The sequence below is a fragment of the Babylonia areolata genome, chromosome 31 (genome assembly GCF_041734735.1).
Source record: "Babylonia areolata isolate BAREFJ2019XMU chromosome 31, ASM4173473v1, whole genome shotgun sequence".
NCBI classification, from domain to species: Eukaryota; Metazoa; Mollusca; class Gastropoda; order Neogastropoda; family Buccinidae; genus Babylonia; species Babylonia areolata.
Genome location: NC_134906.1, coordinates 9,988,660 through 10,002,049, shown reverse-complemented (window position 1 = coordinate 10,002,049; position 13,390 = coordinate 9,988,660). Strand labels below are relative to the sequence as shown.

General features: G+C 40.7%; 1 protein-coding gene across 1 annotated transcript; it reads right to left on the bottom strand.

Moving 5' to 3' along the window:
• LOC143276115 (uncharacterized) lies at positions 1-12,917 on the bottom strand. The gene is made up of 4 exons (XM_076580516.1): positions 12,628-12,917; positions 10,171-10,183; positions 646-2,488; positions 1-140 (listed from the first exon to the last, which is right to left on the bottom strand). The coding sequence occupies exons 1-3, from the start codon at positions 12,718-12,720 to the stop codon at positions 666-668; spliced, it is 1,929 nt and encodes a 642-aa protein (XP_076436631.1). The 5' UTR covers positions 12,721-12,917; the 3' UTR covers positions 1-140; positions 646-665.
• Positions 12,918-13,390: the final 473 nt, after the last annotated feature.

The following is a 13,390-nucleotide window of genomic DNA, read 5'->3' as shown; positions in this document are numbered from 1 at the left end:
AGGTGGAAAGGTGAGGTTGGGAGAAGGTTTGAAAAGTTTGTCCAATATGATGATGAAGATGGAGATTCCGCCGCCTGCCATTTCCTGCCAAAGTCCACTGCTGTGCAGACTCAGGAGACATGGTACTGCGGGGGTTTCGCCTGCATCAGAACCACCGTCATCGTTATACGGTCGTCATCATCATTATCATCTTGCAAATTCTCTCTCTCTCTCTCTCTCTCTCTCTGTTGTGTGTGTGTGTGTGTGTGTGTGTTGGTCAATGTTTGTGTTCGTGTAGGCTATGCAGGTGTTCGTGCGCACATACGAAGGAGAGGGACATAGGGGACTCTGCACGCCAACCGGCCATACTTAGATCCGCGTTGGTACACACACACGCACTCTCTCACTCTCCCTCTCTCTCTTACACGCACACAGACAAACCCATACACATCCTGATGATCCTCCGTTCTCATAGGAACACAAATACACCAGTATTGCTTGCAACACGCACACACACACACACACACACACGCACACACATACAAGCGCACACACACACACATACGTATGTACCCACATACATACACACATACATTTATCTATTTATTTATTTATATGCAAAGACAGACAGACAGGGACACAGAGATTCGTCCATTCCTATCTCACCTTCATTACATTGATTCAGATTAATCTTTGGTCTCCAGTCGTCGCAGCGCCTTCTCCAAGGCCTCGCCCAGTGCTTCCGCGATCCCCAGATCTTCTGCGTTGTCGCCCTTTGGCTCTCCCTCGGTCTCGTCTTCCTCCTCCTCCTCTTCTTCTTCTCCTGTTTCTTCCTCCTCCTCCTCCGGCTCTTTATCCTCTCCTTCTCCTTCCGTCTCCTCCAAGGCTTTCAGGTCGCCCAGCATCTTTTTCAGCTCCGCTGCGTTGGCTTTGATCTTCCCCAGAAGCTTTTTGGCTTCTCCCTCTGGCTTGCCCTCTCCCTCCATATCTCCCTCTGGCTTGCCCTCTCCCTCCATATCTCCCTCTGGCTTGCCCTCTCTCTCCATATCTCCCTCTGGTTTGCCCTCTTCTCCTTCTTTCTCCTCATCGTCCTTTCCTTCAGGCTTTTCCTTCTGGCCGCCTCGCTGCTGTCCTTTGCCCTTGGCCTGTTGTCGGTCACCGCCCTCCTCTAAGCGACGCAAGGCACGTGCAACGACTTCCATCAATTTTTCTTCTTCTTCTTTTTCTTCTGGCTTGCCCTCTCTCTGTGGCTTCTCTTCTCCCTCCATATCTCCCTCTGGCTTCTCTTCTCCCTTCATATCTCCCTCTGGCTTGCCCTCTCTCTCTGGCTTGCCCTCTCCCTCCATATCTCCCTCTGGCTTGCCCTCTCCCTCCAGATCTCCCTCTGGCTTGCCCTCTCTCTCTGGCTTGCCCTCTCCCTCCATATCTCCCTCTGGTTTGCCCTCTTCTCCTTCTTTCTCCTCATCGTCCTTTCCTTCAGGTTTTTCCTTCTGGCCGCCTCGCTGCTGTCCTCTGCCCTTGGCCTGTCGTCGGTCACCGCCCTCCTCTAAGCGACGCAAGGCACGTGCAACGACTTCCATCAAGTTTTCTTCTTCTTCTTTTTCTTCTGGCTTGCCCTCTCTCTGTGGCTTCTCTTCTCCCTCCATATCTCCCTCTGGCTTGCCCTCTCCCTCCAGATCTCCCTCTGGCTTGCCCTCTCTCTCTGGCTTGCCCTCTCCCTCCATATCTCCCTCTGGTTTGCCCTCTTCTCCTTCTTTCTCCTCATCGTCCTTTCCTTCAGGTTTTTCCTTCTGGCCGCCTCGCTGCTGTCCTTTGCCTTTGGCCTGTTGTCGGTCACTGCCCTCCTCTAAGCGACGCAAGGCACGTGCAACGACTTCCATCAATTTTTCTTCTTCTTCTTTTTCTTCTGGCTTGCCCTCTCTCTCTGGCTTGCCCTCTCCCTCCATATCTCCCTCTGGCTTGCCCTCTCCCTCTGGCTTGCCCTCTCTCTCTGGCTTGCCCTCTCCCTCCATATCTCCCTCTGGCTTGCCCTCTCTCTCTGGCTTGCCCTCTCTCTCCATATCTCCCTCTGGTTTGCCCTCTTCTCCTTCTTTCTCCTCATCGTCCTTTCCTTCAGGTTTTTCCTTCTGGCCACCTCGCTGCTGTCCTCTGCCCTTGGCCTGTCGTCGGTCACTGCCCTCCTCTAAGCGACGCAAGGCACGTGCAACGACTTCCATCAATTTTTCTTCTTCTTCTTTTTCTTCTGGCTTGCCCTCTCTCTGTGGCTTCTCTTCTCCCTCCATATCTCCCTCTGGCTTGCCCTCTCCCTCCATATCTCCCTCTGGCTTGCCCTCTCCCTCCAGATCTCCCTCTGGCTTGCCCTCTTCACGGTCTTCCTCCTCATCGTCCTTTCCTTCAGGTTTTTCCTTCTGGCCGCCTCGCTGCTGTCCTCTGCCCTTGGCCTGTTGTCGGTCTTCCTCGCCCGCGTCGTTCATCATCTCCAGCTCCTTCTCCATGTCTTCCACATCCTCTGAAACACACACAGAGAGAGAGAGAGAGAGAGAGCACATGACGTCATCATTGAATACGTCATCAGCGCGTGCGAGCCATCACATGACACCATAATTGTTGTGTCATGGGTGTCATGCTTTGATTGTGGTCCCGCCCCCCCTCCACACACCCCTTCTCCCCCATATATGCACGTGTCATCAGGTGAGTAGTTTGGTGACGGTGTTAGTGCAACTCAAACACTGATCTCACAATGAATAAAAAAACCGAATAAATAAATAAATAGATAAACAAACAAACAGGCAAAAATATATTGATAACAAATAAATAAATATGTAGCCAAGTGCTCAGCTGGCTGCCAACTGTAGTTCAACTCACAGCACATGTCATAAAGCAGACGACAGTTTCACTACAGTGACGGTATCCAACCATTGACAGCAGGAGGTAACTCCAGTGGTGTAAGGCTATTCAAGTTCGAATTTAAACTGTAAGCTGTTTAGTGTCTGGTCATTTTCGGAAGTGCCGCTCTCAAGCACACATTGAGTGTCAGCTGCCTAATATTCTACTGTAAGTACTCCACTTAGAATGTGTTGATGATCTGTAAATTTTCTGACACATTGCTTGTGTTCACATTAAATTTACTAACACTCTTAACAGTTTTAAGAGCCTCCTTGATGCAGATGCAAATTTTAAAGATACAGAATATGACTTTGATAACTGAGACTCTTCTCATACCAATCTATATGAAATTCTATATGTAACTGTAACACACTGCGCTAAACACCTTGAAAAATACTGGCAAATCAATTAACGGAGCATAAGAAAGCCGCGAGGCTATATAAGCTCCTACCTACCTACCTACCATTATAAGCATGTTGATAGTATCATAGGTCAGTAAACTTTGTCTGAGGAATTGCGTTGTTGTTCAGTCACAGGCCATGTTAACGGTGTTTATTGTTTAATGTAAATTATGATCATGTCCCTTTGATGTGCTCCTAGACAAACTATTTGGTGATTTGAACGTCACAAATTATTGACGTAGATTCTTGACTTAGAAATCTTTAATACTCCTCACACAGATGAAGATTAGGCTAATGTTATTTATCCCGTTTGCACCCGCCTTCAGCTGAATGCACTTAATGGTCAAGCCATGCTAGTTTCTTCCAATCTTTGTATTGAGCACTGACCATCTGGTCTCTCAGTCTGCCAGTATTTTATCAAAGCCACATATTTTATTATCTTGTTTATTATTCATGTATTATTTCACACGCAGGTATCAGTTGTACTGCTACAGTGTTTCACTGACTCTCAATACTATAGCTTCACAGTTACAGTGTGCTCAGTACTTTAAATTTATTTATTATTGTTATTAATTTATTATTATTATTATTATTATTATTACTACTACTACCTTTTAAAATTTTTTTTAAACATTATCGTTATTATTTATTTATTTGTGTAAGCTTATCAATTATTTATTCACCCTTTTTTTTTCCCTCAAGGCCTGACTAAGCACGTTGGGTTACGCTGCTGGTCAGGCATCTGCTTGGCAGATGTGGTGTAGCGTATATGGATATGTCCGAACGCAGTGACGCCTCCTTGAGCTACTGAAACTGCAACTGAAACTCAGTACTTTAAGATGTGTGTAGTATTCTGTTGTGGTGATTACAAGATAGTGTTGGATTAATATCAGTTATTGGTTAAAACCATCTGATGTGTATCACAGTCTGTTAACTGTAGTTTAGCTATCATTGCTCTCTCCTATATGGCTTACTCCAGTATAGTGCAACATGATAAACTGATTCATTTGATTCGCTTTGACACAGTTTAAGCTTTACATAATCTATACTGTCAGAGTACTTTACGTTAAATCAGCATAGCTTCAACCACTTTAACTACAGTGTTTAAATATATTAGACATGTCATTTGCTGTCAGTGTTTGGTCTTCACACATATGCATTATTCATGTTATGTTGTTGCCTTCTCCAAACCAAGTGATAGTCTGTCCATTGCAATATATGATGCGATTATTATCCACTTGCATTACTGACATGTACTTATGTTTGTGTCTTTTATCAGGCACTGTTTTCTTTTCTTACTTCTCTTCTTATCTTTTCTCAATACTGTAATAAAACAATAGAAAAACCTTTTTGTGACTGGCCGTCTGTATGTCCTTGGGCCTGCACATGGATCTTTTCTGCCCTGTAATATAGTAAATCAGTAATTCTTTTGTACCGTCCCCTTTTATAAACCACTCGGGTTAACTCACTCAGTACGGCCAGTCCTCTCTTCTCCTCTACACAGACCCCTCGGATGTCCAATGGGTGTCTGAATGACCCAACCTTTAGCTTCCGTCGTCAGAATTGTGGTATTCTTTGTCACCATTCACCTCTTCAGTATAAGAGCGTTCCGCTTGCAATATTTTGATGATGGTAATAGGGGTGAAACGCTGTTAACGTCGTCTCTTTCGCCGTTCGTATGGAGAGAGTTAACAACATGGCTACAAAAGTGGCGTCGCCGACAGGATAGCTGATCCATCACAACATAGATCCAAAATCATAATCTTTTAAATGTTTTAATCCTTTTCATCCAAAATTCATTCATAAATCAAACAACCCCTTACCACTGAGCAGTGTTACAACTTGGCGCTTGCGAGCAAGGATGTTTTAATTCTTTAAATCTCTTACGAAAATTAAAGCCCCTTACCACTACCACTATCACAAACAGATAGATAAATAAATAAATGAATACATTATCTTTGATCATGATCAGTTTATTAGCTTATGATACACCACATGACCTACTTCTTAGTGCTGTGGTCTTGGGGGCTAGTTTGCATTTGGGGACCATCCCCATCGCCGACTGTCCTAAAGCCCTCCTGGCCGAGAGAGTGGGGGTGTAACTTGGGCAAAACACCATATCAACTATAATCAAATTCTGACCAAGATATAGTGAGGACAGCTGTTGCCTCCACTGCTGTTTTGATGGTCATGGTCGGACACGACTGACTATCACACATACATAACATACACCACATGACACACGAGGTCATCGTGACATTAGTAGTATCAGAGCGTGATGTTGGTCTGGGCTTCTAACCATGCAGTTTGCAGAAATGACCACGCCAGTCAAGGCATCAGACCACAGCATCGGCCTATGACCTTAAAAAAAAACAAAAAAACTACTCTCTCTCTCTCTCTCTCCGACTGTTTGTCTCTGTCTCTGTGAGTGACGATCTCGATGCTGACACTAACGATTGTGAAATGAAATGACCTCCAGTGGTCAACCAACTAGTTATATAACTGCCCTCCCCCGCCTCCTAGTGGAATGTATCCCCCATCACCCTCAAAACGTATGTGGGAAGAGGCGGCGGGAAATCACGTTATTTATGGGCATTTTCATCTGGAACAGACCTTAACACAGGGAGGCTTCGTTATCTCACAGACTCCACAAGCATCAATCATGACATTAACGTGTGTGGTGCCGTTATCCTCTAAATTGCAGACAGAAACGATGACGGCTCCCCGCTCAACCCTCAGCCGAGTGACGTAAAGTGCCGATGCAATTAGTCTTTGTCGTCAGCACTCGTTCTAAAACACTCCATGGCGGCGATAGTTCAGATTCTCATCCGTTACACAGAGCGACGAGATCTATTCAAGAGAAAATCAGAGTAGAGTAAATTTAGGCAGGAAAGATCAGATCAATTCAGGTCCTGAGGGAAAAGGCAATAAGATAAAATGAAGTAAGAAGTAAATAAATAGATAAGAAGTTAGATTTTTAATTTCCCGTCGAGTGACGCGCTGCCAACTGGGGAGTGCTCATTTTCTTTTGGAAGTCTGGACTGTTGTTACATATTTTTCTTTAATCTATGATTATTTCGCTTTGTTTCGTAGCGTTTATAATAATTTTGATTAAAAAAAACAAAACAAAACACACACACACACACACACACACACACACACACACACCACACACACACACACACACACAAACGGTTCGTGCAGAGCAACGGTTTCTTTTTTTTTTTTTTTTTTTTTTTTTCGAGGATAACGGCAATGTTCGAGGATAACGGAACGACAAACGTGTGGTCTCTGAACAACACGTCGATCAAAAGATCCGTGCACAGTGTTACAGTGCAAAGAAAAGGATTGAAATCAAATCTTTTTTTCATGGATTATGACGTCAGAAGAGAGGCTAACATCAGCACTATGTCCGTCCTAATGTGGACAATAAGATGACAATGAGAACGATGTGAGTAGCCGATATAAAAAAGAAAAGAAAAAAAAGAAAAGAAAAAACAAAGAAAGAAAGAAAAACAGAAAATAACAGATATGCATTATATAACATTATGCATTCTCATGTACCTTCATGTGTGACCTGGTTTGTTTATTTTCCTTTATTGTCCTTTAGTTGTGTTGAGGTATTAAATTATTTATTCATTTACTTGTTATGGATTAACTGTTTACCATTAACAATTGATTATTCATACTATTTAATCTATGACATGAGCTCATACTGTGTTAAGCATGTTTATGTGTGTGTGTTCTCATTGAAACATTGGCGAATGATATTTATAACTTCGTGTACTTATGTCAGTGAAAGAAATGGGCCTACCCCATACTTTTCATGTCATCTCAGTTTTATATCAGCAAGTATGCAAAGAAATTATCTTTCGGGTTGAATTATTCCTGTTTGTTGTTGTTGTTGTTGTTGTTGTTTAGGTGTTGGGTTTTTTTGGATTTTTTTTAATTAATTTATTTTTTTTCATCTTATCTCATCTCATCTTTTCTCATATTAGACCATAATTGCATGATAATGAATTCTCTGATTTCTTTCTCAGTTTACACTGGTGGTTATGTCTTCTTTCTCAATACTCTAGTGTTTTTCTTTTTTTTTTTTCTATGAAATTATCTTTCGGGTTGAATACTCTAGTGTTTTTCTTTCTTTTTTTTTTCTATGAAATTATCTTGCGGGTTGTATTATTCCTGTTTTTGTTGTTGTTGTTTAGGTGTAATTTTTTATTTATTTATTTTCTCATATTAGCCCATAATTGCATGATAATGAATTCCCTGATATCTTCTTTCCCAGTATACACTGGTGGTTATGTCTTCTTTCTCAATACTCTAGTGTTTTTCTTTCTTTTTTTTTCTATGAAATTATCTTGCGGGTTGAATTATTCCTGTTTTTGTTGTTGTTGTTTAGGTGTTGTTTTTTATTAAAAATTTTTTTTTCTTTCTCATATTAGCCCATAATTGCATGATAATGAATTCTCTGATTTCTTTCTCATTTTACACTGGTGGTTATGTCTTCTTTCTCAATACTCTAGTGTTTTTCTTTCTTTTTTTCTATGAAATTATCTTTCGGGTTGAATACTCTAGTGTTTTTCTTTCTTTTTTTCTATGAAATTATCTTGCGGGTTGAATTATTCCTGTTTTTGGTGTTGTTGTTGTTGTTTAGGTGTTATTTTTTATTTATTTATTTTCTCATATTAGCCCATAATTGCATGATAATGAATTCTCTGATATCTTCTTTCCCAGTATACACTGGTGGTTATGTCTTCTTTCTCAATACTCTAGTGTTTTTCTTTCTTTTATTCTATGAAATTATCTTTCGGGTTGAATACTCTAGTGTTTTTCTTTCTTTTATTCTATGAAATTATCTTTCAGGTTGAATACTCTAGTGTTTTTCTTTCTTTTTTTTTTCTATGAAATTATCTTGCGGGTTGAATTATTCCTGTTTTTGTTGTTGTTGTTTAGGTGTTGTTTTTTATTTTTAAAAATTTTTTTTCTCATATTAGCCCATAATTGCATGATAATGAATTCTCTGATTTCTTTCTCAGTTTACACTGGTGGTTATGTCTTCTTTCTCAATACTCTAGTGTTTTTCTTTCTTTTTTTCTATGAAATTATCTTGCGGGTTGAATTATTCCTGTTTTTGTTGTTGTTGTTGTTGTTTAGGTGTTATTTTTTATTTATTTATTTTCTCATATTAGCCCATCATTGCATGATAATGAATTCTCTGATATCTTCTTTCCCAGTATACACTGGTGGTTATGTCTTCTTTCTCAATACTCTAGTGTTTTTCTTTCTTTTTTTCTTTGAAATTATCTTTCGGGTTGAATACTCTAGTGTTTTTTCTTCTTTTTTTTCTATGAAATTATCTTTCGGGTTGAATACTCTAGTGTTTTTCTTTCTTTTTTTTTATATGAAATTATCTTTCGGGTTGAATTATTCCTGTTTTGTTGTTGTTGTTGTTTAGGTGTTGTTTTTTTTTTTTTTTTCTTCTTCTCATATTAGCCCATAATTGCCTGATAATGAATTCACTGATATCTTCTTTCTCAGTATACACTCTAGTGTTTTTCTTTCTTTTTTTCCGCTTAACCTTTCTCTTCCCCCCTTTCTGTCTTTTTTTTATTTTTATTTTTTTTTTATATACTCGCTTCACGTATTCATTCCAAGTTCAGGAGGAAGATGGCCGAATGGTTAAGTTGTTTGTCTGCCTATATTAGTGTCCGTAGAGGGTCTGGGTTCGACTCCCACTCTCGGCGTACGTCCTTTCTCCCACGTTTGACTGGAAAATCAAATTGGGCGTCTTGTCATTCGGACAATAAAGACGATAAAACCGAGGTCCAGTGTGCAGCATGCACTTGGCGCACTGAAATAGAACCCATGGCAACAAAAGCGCTGTCCTCTGGCAAAATTTCTGTAGAAGAAATCCACTTTGATAGGCACACACCGCCATTGCTGCTGCTGGTCAGACATCTGCCTAGCAGATGTGGTTTAGCGAATAAAGTTATGGATTTTTGTTGTTGTCATAACACACTGACGCCTCTTTGAGAAACTGAATCTACTCGTTTATTGGCTTTTAATGTCATTCTTTTCTTTAGCGTACATTGGTGTTGTACGTTTAGTTTCGATGTTATTAGTTTTAGTAAAGTTTCTTTTTCTTTTATTCATATCTTTTGTTTTGTTTTGTTTTGACTAGCCCTATATCACGCGAAGCTTCATGATTTAATTGCTCCTCTTTATCTAACTGTATCTGAGTCTGTGTCATACGTACCTCTTGTTTGGTATGTACTTTCTAATCTTGAGGTTATTGAGTGAAAGAAAAAAACCAAAACAAAAAACAACAACAACAAACACACACACACACACACACACACACACCAACAGTGAATCGCTTATTTATTTCCAAACATTGTTAAATCTCTCTCTCTCTCTCTCTCTCTCTCTCTCTCTCACACACACACACACACACACCCAGGCGCGCGAAAAAAAGTATAAACATTGATCAGAGATACAAGCCACACCCAACTGGCAGAGAAAATATATCTCAAACACTGCAGTTCTATAAAACAGTATATATATATATATATTGCAATAGAGAAACTATACAGCTCTCACTTTGCTGTTGGCCCAGCTGTAAAATTATGTCAGTCTGTAAGCACAAGAAGCTATATTGCAATAGAGAAACTATTGATCATACAGCTCTCACTTTGCTGTTGGCCCAACTGTAAACTTAGGTCAGTCTGTAAGCACAAGAAGCTGCTAGGGGGAACGAGAAAAGCAGCAGTTAGTTATGGCGTAGTGTTAAAGGTAGCGGACAACAGCGGTGTTAATAAACAAGAAAAAAAAACACACACAAAAAAACACACCAAATAGCTACGAAAGAGAGAGAGAGAGAGAGAACAAAACAAATACTTACTGATTGCCTGATCCTGAAATAACCAATCAAATTTAATCAGCAAAACCGGGAGTTTTGAAAGAAAACCGTAGCCTAATTTCAAAAGAAAGAAAGAGAAAATGATTTCTGTCCATAATGTAAGCATGAAAAACGTCGATTTCTGTGTTTACATTAAATTAGTTACCTGCACAACACCGCGCCATTTATGCACATTAGCAAACATATCCCACATTCGCCAGAATCCCCCTCCCCCTCCCCCCTCCACTTTATTGACCTTGAGTAGTGATCTGGACACAGTAATTATAATTATCGTCATTCGGATGAAGGGCGCAATAGCCGAGTGGTTAAAGTGTTGAACTTTCAATCTGAGGGTCCCGGATTAGAATCTCTGTAACGGCGCCTGGTGGGCAAAGGGTGGAGATTTTTCTGATCCCCAAGGTCAACATATGTGCAGACATGATTATGCCTGAACCCCCTTCGTGTGTATACGCAAGCAGAAGATCAAATACGGCACGTTAAAGATCTTGTAGTCCACGTCAGCGTTCGGTGGGTTATGGAAACAAGAACATGCCCAGCATTCACACTCCCGAAAACGGAGTATGGCTGCCTATACATGGCGGGGTAAAAACGGTCAAACACGTAAAAGCCCACTCGTGTATATACGAGTGAACGTGGGAGTTGCAGCCCACGAACAAAGAAGAAGTCATTCGGTTGAGACGATTAACCGAGGTGCTGTATGTAGCATACACTCAGTGGACGTAATAAGAAAAGAAAAACAAAACAAAAAACAAACAAACACGGCAACAAAAAGCTTGTCCCTGGCAAAAGTTTGTAGAAAAAATCACATCAATAGGAAAACAAGAGAGGCAAGGCCTTCAAGACTCACTTGTGATAAATTAAGTCCCCTAGCATTAATTACAGAGTAATTTCCCTTTTTTTACTATCTGCACCAAAACGTTTGCAAAATAAATAAAAATTCCATGCTTAGCAAAAGAAGTTCCTGTTTGAACAAAAAATGATAATAATGACTCCTCTTGTTGTTGTGTCAGAATAAGAGGTCAAAGTGCCAAGTTTAGAGAATACAAAAAATATAGATATAACAGTAAATGCAGTTTGCATATAATTAGGCTTCTTTTTTTAATTTTTTGTGCCCATCCTAGAGGTGCAATATTGTTTTAAGCAAGATGACTGGAAAGAACTGAATTTTTCCTATTTTTATGCCAAATTTGGTGTCAACTGACAAAGTATTTGCAGAGAAAATGTCAATGTTAAAGTTTACCACGGACACACAGACACACGGACACACACACACACACACACACACACACACACACACACAGACAACCGAACACCGGGTTAAAACATAGACTCACTTTGTTTACACAAGTGAGTCAACAATCAGGCCTACACCTTCAGGCAGAAAAAAAATGTGGCGCTCTCACTGTAGTGTCGCCATGTCTCTAACAGTGACAAAAGAATAATGCAATACAAAACAATGCAAAGCAATGCAATGCAATGCAATACAATATTTATACATACGTGCGTTCGCTCTCAGTTTCTGCCTGTCTGTCTGTCTGTCTGTCTGTCTGTCTCTCTCTCTCTCTCTCTCTCTCTCTCACACACACACACACACACACACACAGAGTACTTTATGCTCTAAAATAATTATTATTTAGCCTTGAAACAACACCTGACTTAGTTATTGAGGCAAATCATTTGGTACATTGTTTGAGGATTAAAGGGACTGAGGTAAGTTTTTGTTGGGGGCCTTCTCATGTGGGTATTCATGGCAATGAAACTGCTGATAAAGCAGCTAAAAGAGGAGCACAAGATTCAGAAAAATCGACAAAAATGCATGATCGTCTTTCCGTAAAAGAGGCATACGCTTTGTTAGAAAATTCAGCATGGGGTCGATTTCATAACCGATGGAAGAAAATGTTTTTAAAACATAAAGGGACATTATTCCCCGACAATATTATTAAAGAAAAGATACCGAATCCATCAGCTTGCAAAACAAGATTAATAACCACTACTTTCTTCCGTATAAAACTTGATGCGCTGAAGACAAAGTATAGTAAAAATGTTACATGCATCTGTGGTAAGCAGTTCAGCTTGTATCATTGTTTATTTCACTGTCAGCAGTTACGTACCTTCTTGTCCAAGTATTTCAAAGAGAATAACTATTCTGCAGATGATTTTTGGAAAGTTATTTCTGACGAGGTTCTTTTGGTCGAACTTTCACAGGCATTAGTTCATAGCCCTATTTCTACATTCCTGTAATGTACTTCAGAATTGTGTTCATGGTTTCTGATTATTATTATTATCATTATTGAATTGTTACTGTTAAATGTAATTGCATGTTAGTTGTGCATTTTTGGTAGTTTTCTACCTTTTTCTGTTGTCCTGAAAAGACGCTAAACTAAAGAACGAACACACACACACACACACACACACACATAAACAAACAAACACACGTACCAATTCCACATCCTTCTTCGCCTTCAGATATCTGGCAGAGGCGGCGCAGACCACAGCCAGCAAGACCAACGACAACAACCCGAGCGACCTCATCCTCTTACTCCTTTCACAACCCTCAACTTCTCAACAATCGCAGGCCGGAGTGGAACCGTCGTCGCCTCAACAACTGGCCGCAGAGAGTGACTGGACTCTGACGTCCTAACAGCTGACCAACCACTAGAAGAGAAATCGAAACTAAAGACTTCAAACTTGGAAGCGAAATCTGAAACAGTGTGGAGGGAAAGGCAACGTTTCTTTGGAAAACGTTTCCTCTAGTCAAGAGTCTCCATCCTCTTTTTATAATGATTTGGGGGGTGTCGTTCTTGAGCAAGAACTAGACGCGTTACGTCACGCTTGACCTCTAAGGGGAGGGTGGGGGGTGGGGGTGGGGGGTGTGCTGCAGTCACGATTCTCTCTGTTCGGGTGGAAAGTCAAGCCGGTGTGTTTGCCGTGAAAACATTGACGGACTTGCGAAAGCCCGGCGTCCTTTCGGAAAGGATATTGGGTAGGTAACCCAAGTGGCAAAACGAATCGTGATCAACACCGTTCACCTTGATTTGTTCAGGAATGGGCGAGAGAGAGAGAGAACGAACGAACGAAGTTTTTTTTATTGAGGGAAGTGGAATAAGCATACATGTGCTTTTTTTCATCCAGCCCTCAGGGCAAATGGAAAATGAAAATGAATTAAAAAGAGAGAGAGAGAGAGAGAGAAAGGGCGGGGGGC

Bases quoted from the DNA above. Each gene is read 5' to 3' on its own strand.
- LOC143276115 (XM_076580516.1), bottom strand. From the start codon at position 12,720: ATGAGGTCGCTCGGGTTGTTGTCGTTGGTCTTGCTGGCTGTGGTCTGC.